This window comes from Lampris incognitus, chromosome 1 (assembly GCF_029633865.1).
Source record: "Lampris incognitus isolate fLamInc1 chromosome 1, fLamInc1.hap2, whole genome shotgun sequence".
Classification (NCBI taxonomy): domain Eukaryota; kingdom Metazoa; phylum Chordata; class Actinopteri; order Lampriformes; family Lampridae; genus Lampris; species Lampris incognitus.
This window is the reverse complement of record NC_079211.1, coordinates 52,189,818-52,214,776: the sequence shown is the minus strand read 5'-3', so window position 1 is coordinate 52,214,776 and position 24,959 is coordinate 52,189,818. Positions and strand designations below refer to the sequence as shown.

The following is a 24,959-nucleotide window of genomic DNA, read 5'->3' as shown; positions in this document are numbered from 1 at the left end:
GATAGAGGTGACCTGGATCTGTTGTCCAGCTGAAGACTTCTTCCCGATTCTTAACAGTCTGGGTTTGTAGTTGCTCAGTGTGGTGGCTCAGTGACACACATGGGAGGGGGATATTGAGGGCACTGTTTGAGTAGCTATCTCACTCAAACAACTTTTTTTCCACGAGAAGTTGAATGACACCCCCCCCCCTCGTCATTTTGATTATGTTGCCTAGCCCATAAAATCTGTATGGTGCCCACCACTAATACCATATTGCCCCCACCACAAACTCAATAACTACAGTTTACATACATAGTGTAAGAATTCCTCGAAAAACAGGAGAGAGCTATGAATTCTTCTTCTCCATTTGATGGATGGGAGAGCTGGCGCTGGATCAGCTGGTAGGGCCTGGTCTGCTGGGAGAGCCTGGTCTGCTGGGAGGGCCTGGTCTGCTGCGTCCTGTGGGCCCAGGGACTACGGCCCTGCCTGGAGCTGCGTCTGAAGAGCAAACACCAAGGGCTGTCTGACAGGATGCGGAAGCAGGGCAGGCTACGCTAACTGCTAGCCCATGCAGTTAAGATAACACAGGGGGGGGGGGGGTCTGGCAGCAGCCTCGCGTAGCCTTGACTGTGTTTTTGGTGTCGTCGTGTGTCATTGGATCGGCTGGGAGAGGTTGGTCTGCTACGTCCGGTGGGCCCAGGGACCGCGGCCTTGCCTGGAGCTGCGCCCAAGGAGGAAACACCGAGGGCGGTCTGACAGGACGAGGAAGCAGGGCAGGCTAAGCCAACTGTTAGCCCATGCAGATTGGCAGTTCCGACAGTCATTCTGGCGTTTGCTCTCTTGGACAGTATATTTTATTTTATTTTTGGATATGCTGGATGTCTGTTTGTAGTTTTTTTTTGTAGTTTGGAAAATTTAACATTACAATGTTTTGTATTCGGTAAAAAGAGTATGGTACAACATTTGTACATTTCTCTGTATTTATTTAGTATCACAAATTTATCAATTTGTACCATTTTACACCCTGCTGTTTGACTACAAGAGCCTTTGATAAAGAAATTACAGACCAACAGTACTGATGTGAATACATTATCTACAGTTTAAAAAACCTAGTTTCGATGGAAATCTCTAAAAGTGGGGTTGAATGTACTGTACGTACACCGATCAGCCAACGCATCAAAACCACCTGCCTAATATTGTGTAGGTCCCCCTCGTGCCACCAAAACAGCTCTGACCTGTCGAGGCATGGACTCCTCAAGACCTCTGAAGGTGTCCTCTGGTATCTGGCACCAAGACTTTAGCAGCAGATCCTTTAAGTCCTGTAAGTTGTGAGGTGGGCCCTCATGGATCGGACTTGTTTTTCCAGCACATCCCACAGATGTTCGATCAGATTAAGATCTGGGGAATTTGGAGGCCAAGGCCACACCTTGACCTCTTTGTCATGTTCCTCAAACCATTCCTGAACAATGTTTACAGTGTGACAGGGAACATTATCCTGCTGGAAGAGGCCCCTGCCATCAGGGAATACCGTTACCATGAAGGGGTGTGCCTGGTCTGCAATGATGTTTAGGTAGGTGGTACATGTCAAAGTAGCATCCACATGAATGCCAGGACCCAGGCTTTCCCAGCAGAACATTGCCCAGAGCATCACACTGCCTCCACCAGCTTACCTCCTTCCCATAGTGCATCCTGGTGCCACCTCTACCCCAGGTAAATGACGCACACACACGCGGCCGTCCACATGATGTAAAAGAAAAGATGATTCATCAGACCAGGCCACCTGCTTCCATTGCTCAATACCCCAGTTCTTAGCCCACATGCCCATTGTAGGTGCTTTTGGCAGTGGACAGGGGTCATCATGGGCACTCCGACTGGTCTGTGGCTACGCAGCCCCATACACAGCAAGCTGTGATGCACTGTGTGTTCTGACACCTGTCTATCATAGCCAGCATGAACTTTTTCTACAATTTGAGCTACAGTAGCTCTTCTGTGAGATCGGACCAGACGAGCTAGCCTTCACTCCCCACGCTTATCATTGAGCCTTGGGTGCCCATGACCCTGTCGCCAATTCACCGGATGTCCTTCCTTGGGCCACTTTTGGTAGGTACTGACCACTGCATACCGGGAACACCCCACAAGACCTTTTGTTTTGGAGATGCTCTGACCCAGTCGTCTAGTCATCACAATTTGGCCGTTGTCAAAGTAGCTCAGATCCTTACGCTTGCCCATTTTTCCTGTTCCCAACACACCAACTTCCACGACTGACTGTTCACTTGCTGCCTGATATATCCCACTCCTTGACAGGTGCCCCTGAAATGAGACAATCACTTTTATTCACTTACCTGTCAGTGGTTTTAATGGTTTGGCTGATCTGTGTGTGTGTATGTATGGATGTCTCTTTGCCATTGCCAGATGCACAATGCCAGAGTTTGCTTCACGTGAATTAAAGACTTTCAGAGTACCCAGGAGTCGGGACTGTTTTCAGGGGAACCTGAAGCATCCTCTGGTTTTTGATTTACTATCACTACTAAAGGATCATCCTTAACTGATGTAAAACCTTGGGAAAAAAATCTATGGATACACAGGACCTTCTCCCATTTGTAATCTGAACATCGTTCTCAGGACGCACATCTTGAAGCCACCACAGGTTCAAATCTTGCTTCTCTGCTTTCCAATTTCCCGAGGGAGTTATTACCAACTATTCAATCCTAGTGCAATTGTATTACATGTTTAACACAGAAAAAGCAGTCATGTTCAACTTGTAGTGCCATTCACAGAAACTACACCGATTTCCAAACAAAGCAAACCCAGGTTGCTGTTAAAAAGGACAACTCAGGGCATCCGGGTGGCATGGTGGTCTATTCCGTTGCCTACCAACACGGGGCTCTCGCTGGTTCGAATCCCCGTGTTACCTCCGGCTTGGTCGGGCGTCCCTACAGGCACAATTGGCCGTGTCTGTGGGTGGGAAGCTAGATATGGGTATGTGTCCTGGTCGCTGCACTAGTGCCTCCACTGGTCGATCGGAGGGTGGGGGAACTGGGGAGAATACTGCGACCCTCCCACGTGCTACGTCCCCCTGGTGAAACTCCTCACTGTCAGGTGAAAAGAAGCGGCTGGCGACTCCACGTGTATCGGAGGAAGCATGTGGTAGTCTGCAGCCCTCCCCGGATTGGCAGAGGGGGTGGAGCAGCGACCAGGACGGCTCGGAAGAGTGGGGTAATTGGCCAAGTACAATTGGGGAGAAAAAGCAGGGGGGGGGGGGGGGTGACAACTCAATATAATTGAGGGCGTAAATCACATGTCAGTCTTGGATCTTAAGGATGCTCCTCTTCTCCAGATCAATCATCTCTTTGAGGATCAGAGCCACATTGTAGCGAAGCTCCTGGAATTTAGAAGCAGGCACCTAAACAGGAAAGCAATGACAAAAATTAACAACGGCGTGACACGCAACACCTGCTGGCTCAGCGAGTTGGCACCATCACTGCCATCTTATCCTCGTTTCCACCTTCCTAGCGAAGGTCTGAACGAGTCGTCAGATTTCATTGCTTTAAGTACATGAAAGATATCTTCCACACAAAATGCAATCACACAAAATGCAATAGAATGTTCAATTAGTGTGTGTATGTGTGTCTGTGTACAGCTCCACATCCAAGTCTTCTCCACAGTAATCTGATTCTATAACTACTACATATGTTACAATAGCTAGGCAATCCTTCATCCATCCCTGATTGCTGTAATAGAAGCTAGTGTCCTGCATCTACCCCTCATTTGCATTACAAAGGAAGTCCTTTGCTCAGCTCTTAGCTTGCAGTTGAGCACCTTCCACTCCCTGCTGAGTCACTTACTTGCCTATTTAGTTTATGATTAGATTAGTCACCCTAACAAGGTACGTAATGGACAAAGCTGATGGTTAAGATTCCTTAACTGGACCTAGAAAATCTTGGTGCAGAAAGGGAAGCTAAAGATCTCCCAAAGAACGTTGAATCACTTCATCTGGGTACAACTTGACAGATACGTGTCATCGTTCAACTAAGTGACCTCTTCAATCTCAACTGACTGCAGGTATCCCCACCCTTATAAACAATACGACCGAAACCAATGCTCGGTTTCATATGCAAATATGGCGTGACCATTAACTGGAGCAGACACTCAAGTTCTCCCCTTTGTCAAAAAGTAATAAAATCAACACACCCTTGAAACAAAGCACTCAATACCCTATTTTCTACGGTGTACAGTGAACTGTGTACTGAGGTAATCTGGGTGGCGTCTTGGTGTGGACATGTAACTGTATGATAAAGCAAAGTGGTGCTTCATGGATGAATAAAGGACAGCACCCATTTTGCATAAGCCTATGCGCAATGGAAACAGAGTCCCGAGAAGAGTATGCCAGCAAAATCTGAGACGAGTTTATTTTAAAATAACAGACATACCTCAAAGCGTTGAGAACTTCCATCCGATAGCTTCATTTGCATCAGAATTGATGGCTGCAGGGCTCTTGCTAAGGAGCTAGGGAGATACGACAGATAAATTGAATAGACTTGGACCAAGGCAAAACTAAATACCCCGCTTCTATTCAGTACAAGCCAAACAAATCTTATAGTACTTCCCCAGAGCTTCATGGGTTCAATGGAGAACGAAGGCCGTTAAGACTGAATATTTTCCTCACCAAAAAGTATTTTTTTATGATACAATGTTCCTCACGTTTCACTACCTTATTATCGATTTCAATTTTTGAACACACCTTCACAGCCTTATAAAATACTTTCCATGTATTATGGAGATGCATGTTAGCACGGCAAAATTAAACACACAAAGAGAAGTGATACGCGTGTTATTCACTGCAGCGTCTTGCACCAAGAGCGTTGAATCAATAACAGAAATGCTTTTCTGTGGTGTGTAGTTAAACCACGGCTGACCACTAGTGACCACACTGAATGGACCTCACAGGTTGAACCTCAGATTTTCTGAGTGGACAACAACTACTAATAAAATGGAGTTCATCTCCCACATTAGTCTTTTCAAATCTGGATCAGGATAAAATCTGCATCAGTACTTAATATAGTACTTATATACACACACACACAGAACGAGGGAGTGATCAAAAACAACAAAGAGCATTCAGAGCGGTCCTCACCACATGCTTCAACCAGATGGTTACACACTCTGATCATGTACTTATGTTCTTCTGTCCCTCCTCCCCCTCACTACTCACCTGGTGGAAATAGCGACATCCACTCTCCACCTAAAGTCTTCTATTGTGGGTAGGTGAGGGTCACGCTTGGAGGCCACTGCCTCAATAGCTGCACGCCTGGACACGGAGAGAATGACACGAGGCAGTCACGGTTACAACCCGCTTCCGTGAACGCCGTCAAGAAATGAAACAATATCATCTTTTATACCTCAGTGACCCTTTCCGAGCATGCCTGCATACAAGCCGTAGACGAAGTGTCATTTTTTCCCATGTTATTTGTGTTAGTGGGAACTGTGCCTATATCTATAGCTAGCCCTACAGTTCTTCCTGCCTATTCCTTCCCGCAACCATACAGATGTTTTAACTGTTGTTATGGTAAAAATGGCCTTACTGTTTCAAACTGGTTCACGTGACACTGGACCACTGCCATGTTTTCTCTCATTAGTGACAATGTTAGAGAAGGTTGTGTGTCTTAATCCCCCAAAATAAGATTTTTTTTTCAATTAAAAGCACTATGCACACTAAATTTCAAAAGCTGTTTGCTAACACACAACATACCGGTTTCCAAAAACCACACTGGTGAAATCTGTGATGAAGTCTTCGGGTATCCTAACAAGGCAACACAAACAATCAGTTTACCACAATTGGTTGAAAAAATTTGCATGTTTGTACACCGATGAGCCAAAACATTTTGATCATCTCCAAACAAGGGCACGTGTAGGGGCCTGGGGAGGTTGGAAGGTAAGAGAATGATCGGTTCTCACAGTCAACAAGTTGGACGCAGGAGAAATGGGCAGGAGTAAAGACCTGGGCGACTTTGACATGGACAAGGTTGTTATGGCCAGACGATTGGGTCAGAGCATCTCTGAAACGGCAAGGCTTGTGGGGTGCTCCCGGTCAGCAGTGGCAAGTACCTACCGGACAGTGGTCTGAGAAAGGACAACTCACAAACTGGCGACAGGGTGTTGGGCACCCAAGATTCATCGATGCCCAAGGGCAACGAAGGCTATCCCGTCTGGTCGAAACCGACAGAAGGTCTGTGGGTGGCACTAGTCACAGAAAATTTTAATGATGGTTACGGGAGGGATGTATCACAACACAGAGTGCATCGCACCCTGCTGCGTATGGGGCTGCACAGCCGCAGACCGGTCAGAGTGCCCATGATGACCCCTGTCCACCATCAAAAGCACCTACAATGGGCACTTGACCTTGGAGCAATGGAAGAAGGTTGCCTGGTCTGATGAGTCCCATTTACTTTTAGATCACGTGGATGGCTGTGTATGTGTGCATCATTTACCTGGGAAGGTGATGGTACCAGAATGCACAGTGGGAAGACGACAAGCTGGTGGAGGGAGCGTGATGCTCTGGGCAATGTTCTGCTGGGAAACCGTGGGTCCGGCCATTCATGTGGACGTCAATTTAACACGTGCCACCTACCTAAACATTGTTGCAGACCAGGTACATCCCTTCATGGCAATGGTATTCCCTGATGGCAGTGGCATCTTTTAGCAGGATAATGTGCCCTGCTACACTGCACACATTGTTCGGGAAGGGTTTGAGGAACATGATGAAGTGTTCAAGGTGTTGCCCTGGCCTCCAAATTCTCCAGCTCTCAAGCCGATTGAGCATCTGTAGGATGTGCTGGACCGACAAGTCCAATCCATGGTGGCTCCACCTCGCAACCTACAGGTCTTGAAAGATCCGCTGCTAATGTTTTGGTGCCAGATACCACAGGACACCTTCAGGGGTCTTGTAGAGCCTACACCTCGGGGGGTTGGCGATGCTTTGGCGGCACACAGAGCAACAGCATATTATGCAGGTGGTCATAATGTTTTGGCTCATCAGTGTAGATTTGATGAAGTCAAATAATTTTAAATAAAAGCAGCTTGCCTCAGTTCTCTGAGATCTTCTTTGAATCCCTAAAAAAGGAGAGAGAAGTAGTAATACTTTTCGTTAACTTTTTAACTTTGTTACAGTCCATTTCCATGAACATTCAACTGTCATTCATGGGGATGGATTTCCATTAAGATGCCACTTTCTTGGTTTCACTTAAAGAACATAACTAGTATAAAAAAAGTCATACCTGTCCCACATGACCACTACAGCGTAGCCCTCAGTTAAACCCCATACAATTAGTAAGTTGGTACTAGTGCAACTCCAATTCCTCCGAGCAGACCGCGAAACGGAGCTGTCGATATCCCACCCCAGGCCTGTGTTAAAGAGGCGTTAAAACACCCGGCTGATCAAATTACAAACATGGATCGCAAATATCCAGACTCCCCTCTCATTATCCTTGGGGATTTTAACAGAGTAAACCTCAGCCACGAACTGCCAAAATACAGACAGCATGTTAAATGTCTCACCAGGGGTAAAAACACTGAATCATTGCTACACAATATTAAAGAACGCCTATCGCTCTGTCCCCCGTGCAGCCCTGGGCGTCTCTGATCACTGTCTGATTCAGCTTACCCAACATACAGGCAGAAACTCAAATATGCAAAGCCTGTGGTCAAAACTGTGAGTAAATGGACCAATGAGTCAAAACTGGAGTTCCAGGCCTGCCTCGACTGCACTGACTGGAGTGTTTTTGAGGCTTCATCTACAGACCTGGACGAACTTACTGCCACTGTAACATCTTACAACAGCTTTTGTCAGGAAATGTGTGAGCCCATCAGAACTTTCTGTACCTTCAATAACAATAAGCCCTGGTTCACAGCAAAACTCAGGCAGCTTCATCAGGCCAAAGAAGGGGCGGAGATAGGATCTGGTACAACCAAGCCGGAAATACACTCACGAAGGAGATCGGAGTAGCAAAAAGGTGCTACTCCGAAAAGTTAAAAAACAGGTTTTCTGCCAATGAGCCAGTATCAGTCTGGAGAGGTTCTAAAGACATTACCAACTACGGGAGACCACCCCCCCTACACTGCAGGGAACCATCTAAAATGGGCTTTACTACAGGTTACTAACTACGGGAGATCATCCCCCCCACACTGCAGGGAACCATCTAAATGGGTTTTACTACAGGTTACCAACTACAGGATACCATTCCCCCCACACTGCAGGGAACCATCTAAATGGGTTTTACTAAAGATTTGATAAGCAAACTTTCACACCCCTCACCCTCTCTGGCCACGACATACAACCAACTGCACCCCCTGCCAGCCCCTCACCCTCCCCACCCGCACTCAGGATCTGTGTTGAGGACATGTGCGCCAGCTCTTCCAGAGAGAGGACCAGGAAGGCACCGGACCCAGATGGCGTGTCACCCTCCTGTCTTAAAGTCTGTGCTGACCAGCTGACCCCCATTTTCACACTGATTTTCAACAGATCACTGGCACTGTGTGAAGTCCCCTCCTGCTTCAAGAGCTCCACTATCATCCCAGTCCCCAAGAAACCCCATATCACAGGATTAAATTACTACAGGCCCATTGCCCTAATGTCTGTGGTCATGAAATCCTTTGAGAGACTGGTGTTGGCCCACCTGAACGAAATCACAGGCCCCCTGTTCAACCCCCTGCAGTTTGCCTACCGAGTAAACAGGTCAGTGGAGGATGCAGTCAACATGGGATTGCACTACATCTTCCAACACCTCGACTCCCCGGGACATAGGCAAGGGTCCTGTCTGTGGACTTCATCTCAGCGTTCAACACCATCATCCCAGATATCCTCCACTCCAAACTCACCCAGCTCACTGTACCAGCCCCCATCTGCCAGTGGATTAAAAACTTCCTGACAGACAGGAGGCAGCTGGTGAGGCTGGGGAAAATCACATCCAGCACCCAGACAATCAGCAATGGCGCCCCCCAGGGATGTGTGTTCTCCCCTCTACTCTTCTCCCTCTACACAAATGACTGCACCTCAGGAGATCAGTCTGTTACACTCCTGAATTTGTGGACACAACCATCACAAAACCATCATCGTTATGCAACTGTATTGTTTATAAGGACGGGGATACTTGCAGTCAGTTTAGACTGAAGAGGTCCCTTAGATGAGGGATGAAACATATCTGTCAATAAACGTATCCAGATGAACTGATTCAACCTTTTTTGAAACTGATATACTTTTATTTTCTTTTTTTTCGTTTACAAGATGGTTGTGAGACCAGCTATGTTATATGGTTTGGAGACAGTGGCACTGACAAAAAGACAGGAGGCGGAGCTGGAGGTGGCAGAGTTGAAGATGCTAAGATTTTCCCTGGGAGTGACGAAGAAGGACAGGATTAGGAATGATTATATTAGAGGGACAGCTCAGGTTGGACGGTTTGGAGACAAAGCAAGAGAGGCAAGATTGAGACGGTTTGGACATGTGTGGAGGAGAGATACTGGGTATATTGGGAGAAGGAATATGGAGCTGCCAGGGAAGAGGAAAAGAGGAAGGCCAAAGAGGAGGTTTAGGGATGTGGTGAGGAAGGACATGCAGGTGGCTGGTGTGACAGAGGAAGATGCAGAGGACAGGAAGAGATGGAAACGGATGATCCGTTGTGGCGACCCCTAACGGGAGCAGCCGAAAGTAGCAGTAGTAGATGCTGTTTTTTTCCCATGGGCACAAGATTACAATGATCAGGTAGCCATTACATTGTTGATATATGACTGGCTCTTTGGACAATCTCTATTCCAGACATTTCTATGATATCTAATATGTGGGATGACTTGGATAACTTTTTTTCCATCCTCTCTGGGTACACTCACCACTAACTCTCTTTTTTTGTGTTTCTGTTGGAAGCCCCACCTAGTGATGGGGGGTGAACTATGGTTTAGGAACAGGTAGTCATTTGGGCCCTGAAACAAAGTTTAAGAAACACTGTTCTGGGCACATTTTATGCAATCTGTGTCCGCTCAACCTCAGTTTACCTCCTGTTTGAGGGATGACGTGTGGATGGCTTCAGTCAGTACTCTGTACATTCCGGCTACAAGATGAGCAAGCCTCTCCTCCGGGATTGCGCTGCTCTCTGCTATCGTCCTCATCACCTCTCGGCAGTCTTTACCTTCTAAGGCACTTACCACAGCTGTGAAAAGAATAAATAATGAAAACTGTTTTTCATAATGCTTGACTATTTGGGGGGGGGGGACTTATTTTCACCCACCAGGACTGAACATATCTGCTTATTTAAAGCAAAGTTCCCTTGACCAACAGTACTTTACTAACATTTACACCACTGTGCTAACAAAAACTACAAAAACCTTGCAGCATCGGCGCGGTTCTAATTGGAGTCAACGGCAATTGGGACTTAGAAGCCGTGCTCAAGGGTACACCGGCAGTACTTGACCATTAACCTCCCTTCCTCGTCCAGGGATCTGCAAGGGCGACTGTATCACAGCGTGCTTGCCACTGCTAATTTACTACTGTTTAGAAACATCAACGTACTGTAGCGAATTGGGGGGACAGCGCAACCACAGGAACTGCCGCGGCCGGGAAGCGAACCCGTATCGCCCGCACCGCAGGAGACATCGCTAACCGCTAGACTAAAGCAGTGGTTCTCAACCTTTTTGGGGTCCTGGACCCCCTGCGTATTTTTGATCTACCCTGAGGACCCCTCCACCTGATCTTGGGGGGGGGGGTTGCAATTTGATAAAAACAGTAGAAACTGCATTTTAAATTGCATTATAGCATTTATTCACTCTTTGGGGCAAAAGTAAGAGCTTTCAGTTGTAACTTAGATATAATTAACAAAACAGAATTCTTACGCAGTAACTTTCAGATGTATGTAACAAAACAGAATATGTATTCAGTAACTTTCAGATATATGTAACAACAGAATTTTTATGCAGTAACTTTTAACAATGCAAACGGGAGCGAGATCTCTTATTAAAATACAATAAATTACACTTGTGGAACAGATGTAATTAGAGAAAAAAGTCCTGTTACCCTTTATAGTTTAGGTAGATAAAGGTCTCGGTCACATTTGAGTAAAATAATCCTATTTCTATAAATGTCATAGGATCTTTTTTTTAAAGATATTTTATTTTCACTGACCCCTTGCAATTACACCACGGACCACTAGGGGTCCGCGGACCCCCGGTTGAGAAACACTGCCCTACAGTATCAATAACGCCAATGTTCGGCTGTTGGCAGCAGCGCATGTTCGGACACTGCAATAAATGATAATGCATCAATTCAAGTGTTAGCAGTTGAGATGAGTACGGCTGAGTTGCAGGGTGTCTCTGAGCTCTCCAGACGCGTCCAGCCGGCATGTACCTTTCAGCACCCTCCTGAACAGCTCTTGGTCCACATCCTTCAGATACTTGGACAGCGATTCGATTTCCGGCGGCACCCTTCCTCCCAAAAAAGTAGAATCTTTGGCATGCACCGACGACATGGCTATTCGCAAAACGCCACCTGATACCACGCGAATACAAGGAGAATGAAAACGTGTTATTAATTCACACCATTTACAAAAGACGTGTAAGCGAGGAGAGGTTAGCTCGGCTCGTTTATCCGACAACTTCCGCCCCAGCGTCACCCGCTCGCTTCCGGTGGCCTCGTGATGACGTGTTCGGAAGCTCGTTGGCAGAGAGGCTATGTGCAAACGGAGCTGACGGAAATGAGCTACTGACTCGTTAGGTAGGAGTCTCTCACGCGAAGCGTTTTATATATATATACATAGATAGATTTGAGAAATTGTCCCTTTAACGTTTTTCTTAACAAATTCGGCGACTTTACGCGCAGGATTAAGTGGGCTAGCTGTGGTTTGCTGCGCCTCGGGAAACGCTCTGGATTTGAAGTTTTAGCACAGAGCTAAGCTAGCTAGCTAGCTAAGCTAGCTGTGTCGGCTAACGATGCCCCTGCCTCTGGCCTGTGGCAACGCAACTGCTTCACAATAGAACGCTAATATCACCGTTGCTCGTGTAATTATAGCAGACGCTAGGTTTTAGCCGTGTTCTTTTGCCGTGATGATGAATAAATATATACATATATATATTAAAAAACAGAAACACTTCGTCAACAGCCGAAAAGCAGAACGCGATGTGGTCTGTGATACCAAACGTTAGCAAAAAAAAAAATCTTAGCAGTTAGCCTAGCCGCTAACGATGACGCAATTCGCTTCCGTTATGTAAAAGAATTTTGTAATTTGATCGCCGTCAAGGTGCGTGTTTTCAGTTTCACACGGCGAGCGGTTGCCTCTGCGCGGTGACCGTTGCTACGCTAGCGTTAACGTTGACTCGGTGCTGTGGGTGTTCTCGAGGATGAGCGGCCATCTTTTGTTATCGTCAGAGCACTCGTTCGTTTTGAGGCTAATTAACTTCTCATAACCGGATAAAACATGTGTCAACGGAGCCCTTATTGGTCAGTTTCGGTTATTAATGTCTGGATTTATGATTGGTGCCAGACGTCTTTCATTAACTTGGGTTGCGATTTGTTTCCGTGTTTATTCGGGTATATTAGCGCCCAAGTTGAGCCCTACATGTGGACTGAAGAGAAAACCATGACTTTGACCGTATAGTCGTACAAGCTGAGACAGTAAGCTCGATGGCAACGTTGACTGGTCATGTGATATCCCCAATAATTGACATGGGGGGGTAGACCCTTGTCTAAACATGCTCGTGGTTCTGGACTAGCTCAGACCACTGCTTGGGTAGACCCTTGTCAGCATTGGATAATGCAAGTCCCAAACGGAGTTAGGGCTGATGGGTATGATGTCTCGCAACGTGCCAGTTTCATTGTAATATCTAATTGACTCACCTAAACTTGACCACAACACCAGCTTTCCATCTGTTATCGTTTCAATTTATTGGGGTTATTTTCAAATTCGAAACAAGTGAAAGTGAAATCAGAAGCTGACTCTTTCAGTCTTTGCATCTGATATGATCCAAACTTGAGAATACGCAAACACAGAAAACTTACAAGGGCCCAACTTGCGCGTGATCGTGCACGTCATGTCAGTATTTATGACGTGTCAGTCACGTTATTTCCTTCGTGAAGTTCGTTGCTCTGTCCTAGAAACACACTAGCGTTCTTCAGTGCAGAGAAATAGTCTAAACTTGATGTGTGGTTATGTCCAACATGTCTGGTTACAGATGCACCATGACCACCACCGAGGCGTTCCAGTATTTACAGGCGTTGGACAGCGGCCATTTGAAATTGTTTGAAAAATAGTGTTAAAGTTGTTAAAATGTTAATTTTGGTGTCAGTCGTTTCTTAACAGACATACCAACATGTGCAATGCATTAATATCTCAATTGGGTATTTATCTTGAAGCAATATAGAGTTTAAAAACCGGCAGTCATTTTTACCGGCCATGGTGGTTTTAGGTAGGAGTGAAATCCCGGTCGTTCTACTGGTAATTATATCTGCTTCTCTTTCTCAGATACAGCCAGCTATGTCCGAAGCCTTCTATGAGAAATTTTTGGCTCCTGAGGATCCCTTCCCTCTCCTCTCCCAGAGAACCAACCTCAGTGATGTGGGAACTCTAGACGTTAGTGACTTTGGCTGTCAGCTGTCCTCTTGTCACCGGACCGATCCCCTACATCGTTTCCACAGTAACAGGTGAGTAGGGTAACTTACTTTGGCTGCCTAAAAACCTCTCGTTCTTTCCCATTTATCTTTAAGCACTGTTTTTCTCAAACTGAACCAATTGTGGATGCCGTTTATTCAGATCTAAACACAGATCTTCATGATTGGTCTCTCCTGCTGTCTTTATCATATTCACACCAGGCTACAGGGAACAGATTGAGGGTTTCACACATGATCACATCACAAACCCGATTCTTCACATTTAGTCTCAAATTTCACAGAATCTCGCAGAAACACATTGAAGTTGAAGAACCGAAACTGCCGAAAAGGGAAGAGAAATGAGAGCGCTGTTATTGGTCAGCCTGTCAAAGTACAAGAAAATAAATGAATACAGAGTCAGAGTTTTCCATATGTGCGGGATGTCATTAAAACATTTCCAGCTGACGGCTTTCTACCCCCCCTCCCCAATAGTGTTGCTTCCCTTCCTATTGATGTAAGGTGCCTTGCATCCAGTTGAGCAGAGCCTACGTCATGAAAGCCAAAGTGAAACTGTCACCCACTGCTTGTGCGTGTATGTGCTTGTCAGTCACACGAGGAGTAGGTAGGACAGGCAATGAGGCCGCAAACATCAGGCATGCAATTTTGTCTCCTTTTTGGCGAAATTCGCTGTTTTGAGTCCAAATTAGGTCACCTACGTGAGTCATGCAAATCCACTGAGCATTAATTGGGGTGGGGGGACGTCGAGAGCCGGCCTGCTCAAAGCCACTTCCATAGAAAGTAGAGCCCGACCGATAATGGGATTTTTGAGACCGATACCGATTTGATTTTAGAGGGGGAAAAAATTCTCACTCAACTCTCCTTTGCCTACTAATATGTCACAGTGAGCTGAGCTTGTGAGATTTAGGCAGACTTCACAAGGCTTGTTTTGTGGAGGAAGTCGGCACCTTTCAGAAATGGCTTGCTCCTAAGTTAATTTATTTTTCTTCCCAGGTGGAACCTAACTTCATGTGGTACCAGTGTTGCCAGCTCAGAGTGCAGTGAAGAACTCTTCTCCTCTGTGTCAGTGGGTGACCAGGATGACTGTTATTCCCTTCTGGATGACCAGGAACTTACATCTCTAGATCTGTTTCCAGAGGGTAGTGTTTGCAGTGACGTTTCTTCATCCATCAGCACCTACTGGGAATGGTCCGACAGCGAGTTTGAGTGGCAGGTTGGTTGCTAACCAATAGATGAGTTGTATAACTTTTAATTTTACTGATTAACTAATAAAATGTTCAATGCTTCTTAAAAAAATATCCTTATACACGCCTCAGCCAGACCAGAATACCAACAGTCTTCATGTGAAATAGCAAAATAGTATGACTAATAGAAATGATGTAATGATAATGGCAATAATAATCATACTGATGTGATACAAATAAAAGTAATCAAATTGTAATATAATGGTAATTTTAATGAGAATAAGACCAGGCATGCCTAGTACCACTGGGACCTAAATACTGACTAAAGTAAAGGTAAACTAGATGAGACTGCTGGCAAAGGATTTGTTTAGCAGATAAACCAATATTCCATTGAATGCAACAACAGTACAAGTTTTTCCCAAATTTGCGTTTGTCCCTCTAGCTGCCAGGAAGTGACATCGCAAGTGGCAGTGATGTACTGTCTGACATCATTCCTAGCGTGCCCAGTTCACCATGTCTATTCTCAAAGAGAAAGGCCAAGCCTCATCCCCACCGCAACCTGGACGAGCTGCCCTGGAGCGCCATGACGAATGATGAACAGGTACATTATTACATTACATTACAGTCATTTAGCCGACACTTTTATTCAAAGCGACTTACAATAAGTGCATCATTTAACGTAGGAAATCAGAACTACTAGTCATCAGAGGTCATAAGTGCATCTTCTCTCGAAACAAGCATCTAAGAGCAAAACCAGTGCTAAAGTAAAAGCGCAAGAAAGAGATTTATTTTTATAAATGAGTGAATACAATAAGTGCTAAGAGCAAGTAACAGGGTAGTAGTTCTTGAAGAGGTGAGTTTTCAACCTGCACCGAAAGATGGGCAGCGACTCCACTTTCCTGACATCAGGTACACAAAGCCAGCATGACTTCCTATGTACACAGGGCCCCAAAAAATGGTACTTCAGCAATTAAGGCGCTCACAACAACTTCTTTGACATGTCTTCATGGTAAGAGGAGGGATGCACTTTTGTGCTTTTCCTATGCTCGAGTGCCAAAAATGTCCCAAAAATATAACGATCATGAAATTAAGTTTGGAGTGATGAAGTTGTTTTACAAAACAGATTTCAGTGCTTTGTCCCTTATGTTTTATAGGTATGGATACTGATGTGAACCACAGCTTCTGTTAGGCAGTCTATTTTTTCATTAATGGCAGGTTTAGGGTAACAGACTTGATGGAACTATGTTTTATATAGCACTGTTCTAGCGGCAACAGCTTCTCAAAGTGCTTCACAATTAATACCTCACATTCACCCACACACACACAACCACACTGATGGAGGCGTCAACCACGGCAGATAACAACCAGCTTATTGGGACCAGTTAGGGCTTAGGTGTCTTCCTTAGGGACAGCTCGACACTTTTGCAAGGAGGTTGGTTGCTGAGCATCGAACCGGCATCCCTCCAGTTACCAGATGACCCGCTCTCCCTCCGAGCTACAACTGCCCCAGACTTGATTGTGTGCTAATTACCATATCAATGCAGAATTGGGATTTTTTTTATGAACTCTCCATGGGTTCTGTTTGCTTCATATTTTTGTCAGAGATGCTTCGTCTGTGGAGCTGAATTTAGCACAAGAAAAGTTTGGGGCTCAACCTACACTATTTTATAAGCAAAGTCATTATATATATTTTCCCCCTAACATCAAAATCAATGGTTAGTTATCTGCCAGTGACTGGAGTAGACAAACTGAACAGCCAGTCGAAGTTTGGATTTGGCTGGGGGTTTCTGCTCATAAATTAACCCTGGCAGTGATTTTCAATAATGCTTTGAATCTTGTTGACGGGAACAAGATTTTAAAGGGCCAATAACCCAACTATTGTTGTAACGCTACTTCGCCCCTCTGTGGAAAACTGTCTTAAGATGGCTCAAGGCTAATCTTTAACAGATGACGTTGAGATGCTCCGCATTGTTTCCCTTCCCCTGCTTCTTATCTTTGGCTCTGCATATGTTAGAAGGAATGTGGAGATTAAGATTGTGTAGTACTGTATTGCTTTGGGTCGTCAGTTCAAATTGTGTTTGTGACTTGTGTATTTTCCAGGGGAAGTATACAGTTGTTATGGTTAAGAAAGAGATACAAGGGCAAAATTAACTTAATATTGTGTGTGTCCGTGTCCACTCCCAGGTCGAGTACATCGAGTACCTGAGCCGGAAGGTCAGCACGGAGATGGGCCTGAGGGAGCAGCTGGACATCATTAAAATCATCGATCCCTGTGCTCAGATCTCCCCCACTGACAGCGAGTTCATCATAGAACTCAACTGCCTCACTGATGAGAAACTCAAACAGGTGGGTCCTCAGTCCAAAATGCCAACTTTACACTCTTACATTTGTTCAGCACAGAACACATCTTTTAAACAGGACAGTTTTACTGTGACTTGCAAAAGGAAATTTACTTTTGGAAAACTTGTTTTGTTTGCTTTTGAGCTATGCAGTCCTTGAAAAGAATTATACAAGGCTTTGTTAACTTTTTATAGATTGCCTGTTCACACAGAAATGGGTTAGCCAAGGACACACTGTTTTTATTTGGTATTGTTTTTAAATGTATATTACAAGGAGCTGTTTGGTAGTTGTAGGTGAACCTATATTTAGCTTTAATTGATGTCAAAAAGTAGAGAATTAAAGGAAAGACAGGCTTTGTTGCATGCAGCATGTTGAGCTGTGGTCATAAGAATTTGGCTCATTATTCAGTGGCCAAGACCACATGAAAATCTACATTAAAAGTAGAAAGTCTGAATTGAATTTTATGAAGCAAATGTTTATACACAAAAGAATATAATTTCAGGGGCGTCCAGGTAGCGTAGCAGTCTATTCCGTTGCCTACCAACACGGGGATCGCCGGTTCGTATCCCCCGTGTTACCCCTGGCTTGGTCGGGCGTCCCTACAGATACAATTGGCCATGTCTGCGGGTGGGAAGCCGGATGTGGGTGTGTGTCCTGGTCGCTGCACTAGCATTCCCCCTCTATTCCCCCTCCCCCCGTTAGCGTGATCCTGCCAAATGCTAAGTCCCCCTGGCGAAACGCCTCGCTGCAGCCCTCTTCGGAGCGGGGGGGAGCAGCAACCGGGACGGCTCGGAAGATGGGTAACTGGCCGGATACAATTGGGGGGGGGTCATTTCAGATCATAAAAATTTGGCCACTAACAATGTACAGATGTTCTCCAGAGTAAAATAAATTATCCTATAGAAGCTCCTATAGATTAAGCTCACTGTGAGTATTCCGATGATTCCCACCTTTTATTTATTTTAATAATCTTTAAATTGGGAAAGAGGAAGGCCAAAGAGGAGGTTTATGGATGTGGTGAGGGAGGATATGCAGGTGGCTGGTGTGACAGAGGAAGATGCAGAGGACAGGAAGAAATGGAAACGGATGATCCGCTGTGGGGACCCCTAATGGGAGCAGCCTAGGAGTAGTACTTGAAATCAGGGAAAATCATTCTCTCTGACTTGGTCCCTTGTTTTCCCAGGTGCGTAGCTACATCAGAGAGCACGGCCCCAGGCAGCGGGCCAGCAGTGCCAGAGAGAGCTGGAAAAGAAGCAGCCACAGCAGTGCCAGTACCAGCGGAGTTAGCGGAGCCAGCAGCAGCAACGCTAGCATGGTCAGCTCTGCTAGCTCGTCAACTGGTTCCACGGCTTCAAACTCCATAGCCGGTAAGACTGCAGTCGACTGGTTAGTTGACCGGTAGATGCAATGACATGACTGGAGGCGGCCAAGTTTTGCGCGTGGCCGTGTAGGGTAGGGTATCCCATTTCTTTTTGGGGATCGAGGGGTAGTGGTCATCTAAGCCCTCGAAACGGAGCGTTTTCAGATTCAGACTCCAGACAGAGTGGTTGGAGAAAATTCCCAGAATGTGAATTGAGGCAGTGTAACATGGAACATAGCTACTGGTGCAGGGAACCAAGCCCATAAATGTGTATATCTTCACAAATAATCATACAAAAATTTTAAAATCCATTGGAATATCTTAGTTTAATGTAGATGCGACGGAATATTTAATTGGATCATTGCAACAAGCATTTCGGAAAAATTGCTCTTCACGATGTCCGTGGAACTTCTCATAAATTATGATTTGTGGGTGACAGTACAGTCTCATGTATGAAGCTTGAAAAATTATCCAGCTGCAAATTTTCTGCACTTCCCCGCTCATCTTAGTTCAGTGCAGGGTAACACTTTATGTGAAGCGGTGTGCTTCATAATACCATCATAACCAGGACATAACACCTGTCATGAACATAAAGGAATCTCTATTAATGTTTATGTCTGGTGTCATTAAGTATCATTTGGTCAGTTATGTCATTTTTAATGTAAAGTTGACATTGTATGAGATGTCCGTTTTCAAGCTACAGACGTGTGAAATATATTAAATCTAGCAGCTCGGCCCTACTCGGGTTGCTACAACAAATTCAGACAATGTCAACTTTGCATTAGAAATTACATAATTGACCAAATAGCACTCAGTAACAACAGTCATAAACATTCATACAGACTCCTTTAATACTGTGTGACCCGGGGGGAAAAATTCTGTGGGCAGGACTACACTGAAATAAAAATGTAAACATGCTTCCTGGCTATTGTCAATAGATTAACCTGCAAATTCGGTCAGATTTGTCACTATAATAGTAAATAATGATAGACAGCAACAGGCTTTAGTATAAAATGTATAGTATTATGATGTTATGACCATGTCCTGAGCAGACTAGGCAACTAATAGAATTCCGAGCAGCAGACACAACTATGATAGTGATGACGTAACGAGTGGTGTCCCCTTCCCAAGGTAGAGATTTCAAATCCTACCCCTTGTAGCTCTGTTGTGAAGGGCCGCTTCCTAGTAGAGGGCACTCCAAAACTAGGGGTAGGGCCGGGTCGGGGGGGAATTGGGATTGAGCCCAATTCTTTACTATCTCAAATTAATGGTCAGCTCTAATTAGACTTGGCGTGACTTCTTTGGTAATCAAATCACGCTTCCACACACAAATAGTAGCCGCAGTAAAAAGGATATTAGAACAGAGACCGGAAGAAGTGAAATGTAAAGAAAGAGGTCCGTCTCTGTAGGGATCCTTTCCATAATGTTGTCTGACACTTAAAATAACAATCTGAGCCTGTCGGTGGCAAAAACGAGCACTTTTAGTGGGCACAGTTGCCCCCCAAGAATTACAGTGCAGCCTGTTTCTTGGCTGCCGGCCGAAGCATTCTCGCTCCATACTGGACCAATTCCAAAAACTTTTGTCCCTATTAGTCCGTTAGACCCCAAATGATGGGAAAATAGGGCCCTGGTTTAAAAATACCGGATTTAACAGGGGATGTTGTAAAACGAGGGGTGCATTGTAAGGTGGCTCACTACGTTTGGTTTTTTTGTTTTTTGTTTTTTTTTTGGATTCTGGTCTAGGTGGTACAGCCTCTGCCTGTAGTGGAGGAAGTGTAGCCAACATCAGCAGAGCTCACAGTGACGGCAACCTTTCCAGCGCTGCAGAACGCATAAGAGACTCAAAGGTAAGCGATTGAGATGGTGTGCTTGAAAATACATGTTCAACAGAGCATTTTAGCAGTGTAATCGGTCAAAGACTCTGAGGAATTGTCACGCTGCACACATATTGGCAAACTACAGTAAAGCCACAGTATCCTAAAGCACTTTTTTATTGATGCTGTGGTGACTTTTGCTTTGCTGAGAGACTGTACCTGTCAGAGCAATATTACTCTGCATGGGTTATGCCTCTAATTGACCTTCAGCTTGAGCTGTCCTTCTTGCAAGGAAATAATCCTCAGACAGCAACGTATTCTTCGAGAAAGTCTTCACACTAACCATCCCATCCTCCTCCTTCAGAAACGCTCTAAGCAACGGAAGCTTCAGCAAAAAGCTATGCGCAAGCGCCAGCTGAAGGAACAGCGACAGGCCCGGAAGGAGCGTCTGAGCGGGCTCTTTCTGAACGAGGAGGTGCTGTCCCTCCGCGTCACAGAAGAGGATGACCACGGCGATGATCTGGACGTGTTGATGTGACACCAGTGAATCAATCAGTGCTCCCTCTACGCCTGCTCTCTTGCCACCTAACCATACCAACCTAGCCATGTAGTTTGGCTGTAGACAATGCTTTTGCATAGCCCAAGACAGCATACTGCGGCGCTTGCATTGTACAATAAGCTCGTAATGCAAATGTTAACGGTCGGCAAAAGCCCTTAGTAGCTCCCCCTATGCATGCTTACAATACCAGTCTCCGTAATGCTTAATTTTTATACAGCGCTTATGTTATCAGTAGTCCATAACCCTGCCTGGTAGTGCTGGTGTAATGCTGCTAATGCTAGGAGATTGCTAATGCTTTGGTATTAATCATCATGTTGCAAATATAGCTTGCTTACAGCCAATGCTGGGGCGTTTTAGCAGCTTTTAGATGGAGATCACTTAACAACAAGTACTAACACTACAAAAAGTTTAAGATCTTAGATAGTTGGAATCCTGTTTAGTGATTGCTCATAGGTACCAAAACTGATTATATTTACCACTGCCAATGTAGTCACCACTGGTAGGACAGATGAGAGACGCCACAGAATACCAGGATGGAGTTTGGGCACATTTTACTGAACGTGTACTAGAATCACATCGTATTGGGAATCAAAAGAATATATATAATTTTGCCAAAATGAGCAAAGGATGAATCTGCCATGATTTGATACCCCAATCTCCAACCCCAAAAAGTATGCTTAACTCTGAGAATGTTTTCTTTCTTGTCACTCCTTAATCGTTTTGTAGGGTCATGTCAGCAACTTGGAGCTGAACATAGGTGCACAAAAATGAAAACGCTATCTGTTTAGATTTGTTTTCTTGTTCATATGATGGCTCTCCTTTCAGCTTCATGAAACCTGACATATCTATAATCATTCTCACTACTGGGTGTAGCCATCGTTCTATTAAGTAATAGTAATTTTTAACACCCAGGGACTAAAACTTAGGATTGTTGCGTATCTTTGGCTCCACTAAACTAAACTGATAGGTCCTACCTACAAAGACCAGTGTTAAATGAGTCCTAGGCTAACACGGCTCGCTCCACCAAACTTCTCTAATGGGTCCTACCTACAAAGACCGGTGTTAAATGAGGCCTAGGCTAACACAGCTAGCTCCACTAAACTACTCTGATAGGTCCTTCCTACAAAGACCAGTGTTAAATGAGTCTTAGACTAACACGGCTAGCTCCACTAAGCTACTCTGATAGGTCCTACCTACAAAGACCAGCGTTAAATGAGTCCTAGGCTAACACGGCTAGCTCCACTAAACTACTCTGATAGGTCCTACCTACAAAGACCAGTGTTAAATGAGTCCTAGGCTAACACAGCTAGCATGTTGGGTTAGGCTTGAGCAAAATTTTTTAGACTGATGCAAAATGACTCGTATGGCGAAACTTCTAAAAAACCCCATAAAGTCTGAAAAGTTCCAAAATCGACACTGTTGTTTTGGCAACCATCATCATCAGTTCCATAACCTATGGAGGTCGTAGGAGCACAGCTGATGCCTCAACAAGTCTCTTCCACCGTTCATGGTGATGGAGTCTGGCTGAGTCATCATTGTGTGTCAGTAGGGGGAGTACCTGGTGGTCCCTATCCCCTCTCCAGGTATGGGTGGCTGTTGGATCACAGAGGAACTCAACCGCCCTTTGACGGGTTTTGTTTTTAGCCCAGCTAGGTGTCCACACACCCTCTTCACAACAACCCAAGGGTTGAAGTGGGGGTGCAGGTTTAGTCGCTGACGACCCGACAGTTGCAGTTTAACGTCAAACCTAGGACCATGCATTTAAAAAAAAAATAATCAAATACTTTGTGAGGTCCTAGGTTCAGGGATTTTCAACACATATTGAGGACGATGTCACATATAACTTAAGATAAACCAAACACAGGATGCTGCTGAGTCTCTCCTTTGAGTCAGTTCAGGATGCAGTCTAACACAGTTTGCTTTTTCAGGCATAATCTGGCCTCTGTTTCAGCTTTCAGAAGTGACAAACCCGTCCCCTGTTGAGATGGGGACAAATGGGCCCATGTTTAGGACCCTGATGGGGGGGGGGGGGGGGGGGAGTTGAAGAAATTAAGTTGAATGAAGTGAAGTGCCTGGTCTCCGTGTCTTCGTCCGTCCGGCTTGCTAGGTGTCGTTCCATTTCACCCCAAAGGCTTGGAGGGAGCACTGAAGCACTGCATGTTAAACCATCACCCGTACAGGACCCGCTCGCTCGGTGTGGTGACTTCACTAATAAGCTGCATCCTGTTCGCATACTTACTTCTTTTTTAAACAAGGCTTATCCATGTCTCTGTAAATACAAGTAGAGCTGCTTCACATCGTTCCTTAGTTTCCCTCATCACTTACAGGAGTAGGACATCCACATTTGACTTTTTGTGTTTTTTTTTGTTTTTTTTTTCCTTGATTTTTGTGTGTGTTACCTGACAGGGTGATGACTTACGTCATGGTCACAGCTTGCAGAGTGTACGCCACCTACAGATGGTACATGTGCAGTAACGGGGTGTCACTCTTTATAAGGTTTGAGGTTGGATTTGTGTTTTCTTGGTCCTAACTGTGTCAGTACTTGTGTTTTCCCTCGTGACTGACACGTGATGTCACACTGCGCTGTGCAAAGGTTGTATCCTTCCATCATGTTGTGTAACTCACAGTTTTGCAGGAAAACAATCGTTTTTGCAACCGAGCTCGAACCCTTTTGACCACAGGAGCAGCACATGTTCGAAAGCGGCTGCCTTTAGTGTTACTAAAAGCTTTGCAGAGCATTTTGTGTGTATGTTTGTTTGTGTGTTTCTTCCCTCTTTGGTTTACTCCGTACTGTAGGCTGCAGCAGTAGGCTTGTTGTCTGCCAACGGCATGCTGGCAGTTACTAGCCGCTGTCAGGTTTTAGGCGCTGAAGTTGAGCCGGTCTTAAATCGACCACTGAAGTGAAGTAACATTGAAACGGCGACACTCGCACGTCAGAGACGGCTTCTGTGTACACGCGTTGTTATGCAGAGTCGCGGACACGTCGTCCGAGTTTCCTTCAGATGTGCGGGAACTGGCTTACGGAGATCTGGATTGTGTGTTTTTCTTTTGGTTATTGTGTTTTCTCATGTCTCCCCCTCCCGTCAGCTCTTAATTCTGCAGTACACATTATCTGGGCTTTAGGTTTCGTCTCCGTGCTTTCCCACGGGGCTTGTGCTCACGGCTCCTGTGTATAGTTAGTACCCCCCAGCCATCATGAGGATAGACGCTCCTTTGTGTTTGTTAGTGACGAATATGTAAAATTCTATTTTGAAAAACGAAAAGCATTTTGAAGAAAAAAAGGTTAAAAACAAACTGCAACATGCTGTAACTATTTGTATATAATAAATATAGAGATGATACAGTTTCATTACTCTGGTGTGTGTGTTGTCAGGCCACGGTTGGATGGAGTCACTGTACACGAGCTAATTTTAGCTGCACAGCCTAATTCATATTGTCCATCCAGCCTGCTCGTGAAAGACCCCTGAGAGTCCTAACATCTGGATGCGGACCACTAACTCGGTTCCTCACGTTGCCGCAGAAGTTGTGTACTGGAAGTGTGTGCGCCCCACTCGGCTGATGATAATGTGCTGTAACCTGACAATGAGTTGAATAAAATGATGTTGCTGCATCCAGTGGTTCCTGCCTTGGCAGCTTCGTCCCTCTGCGTTCTGTCTGCGTCATGCCGCAGGTACCTCTGCTGCCATGTGTGAAGCGCAAGTCTCAAAGCAAGGGATGAAAGAAAGGTGCTGTGTTTGTCTGCTTACAGTAGGCACGCTGCTGGAGCTTTATTGGCTGCAGCAGACACTCCCCATAGTCTGTCCCCTGAGGGCTGGGAAACGTGTCGTCTGTGCTTCTCATAGGCAGCCGTCATCTTGGGTCATTCATATAGCAATATCATTTTTCCCTACGGAATACTTGAGTGGGGGAAATTTGTTTTACGAAATAAAATATACTGAAAAATAGAAATAAATTCTAAAATTTTCAAAATAATTAAAAAAAAATATGTCAAGTGAGGCCTTTCATACAAATAAACACCAGATGATAAACGGGACAAAGAAAGTCTCCAATGAAATGAGTCTTGAACTTTACCCATTCAGCTATT

General features: G+C 45.2%; 2 protein-coding genes across 2 annotated transcripts; one reads left to right on the top strand and one right to left on the bottom strand.

Moving 5' to 3' along the window:
* Positions 1 to 948: 948 nt before the first annotated feature.
* commd5 (COMM domain containing 5) lies at positions 949 to 11,638 on the bottom strand. Its single transcript, XM_056301556.1, has 7 exons — positions 11,366 to 11,638; positions 10,021 to 10,175; positions 7,061 to 7,089; positions 5,729 to 5,779; positions 5,192 to 5,287; positions 4,410 to 4,485; positions 949 to 3,382 (listed from the first exon to the last, which is right to left on the bottom strand). The coding sequence occupies exons 1-7, from the start codon at positions 11,484 to 11,486 to the stop codon at positions 3,281 to 3,283; spliced, it is 630 nt and encodes a 209-aa protein (XP_056157531.1). The 5' UTR covers positions 11,487 to 11,638; the 3' UTR covers positions 949 to 3,280.
* Positions 11,639 to 11,648: 10 nt separating this feature from the next.
* On the top strand, positions 11,649 to 24,219 carry fam199x (family with sequence similarity 199, X-linked). The gene is made up of 8 exons (XM_056300916.1): positions 11,649 to 11,731; positions 13,476 to 13,654; positions 14,612 to 14,831; positions 15,245 to 15,403; positions 16,987 to 17,148; positions 18,326 to 18,509; positions 20,246 to 20,349; positions 20,681 to 24,219. Exons 2-8 carry the CDS (start codon positions 13,488 to 13,490, stop codon positions 20,852 to 20,854), a joined length of 1,170 nt encoding a protein of 389 aa, XP_056156891.1. The 5' UTR covers positions 11,649 to 11,731; positions 13,476 to 13,487; the 3' UTR covers positions 20,855 to 24,219.
* The last annotated feature ends 740 nt before the right edge of the window (positions 24,220 to 24,959 follow it).

Excerpts from the sequence above, each read along its gene's own strand:
- commd5 (XM_056301556.1), bottom strand. The coding sequence starts at position 11,486 with ATGTCGTCGGTGCATGCCAAAGATTCTACTTTTTTGGGAGGAAGGGTG. Across the intron at positions 5,288-5,728 it reads AGTGTGGTTTTTGGAAACCG|GCGTGCAGCTATTGAGGCAG; the intron begins GTATGTTGTGTG and ends CTCCGTGTCCAG. Across the intron at positions 3,383-4,409 it reads GAAGTTCTCAACGCTTTGAG|GTGCCTGCTTCTAAATTCCA; the intron begins GTATGTCTGTTA and ends TTTCCTGTTTAG.
- fam199x (XM_056300916.1), top strand. The coding sequence starts at position 13,488 with ATGTCCGAAGCCTTCTATGAGAAATTTTTGGCTCCTGAGGATCCCTTC. Across the intron at positions 17,149-18,325 it reads CTGATGAGAAACTCAAACAG|GTGCGTAGCTACATCAGAGA; the intron begins GTGGGTCCTCAG and ends TTGTTTTCCCAG. Across the intron at positions 18,510-20,245 it reads GGCTTCAAACTCCATAGCCG|GTGGTACAGCCTCTGCCTGT; the intron begins GTAAGACTGCAG and ends ATTCTGGTCTAG.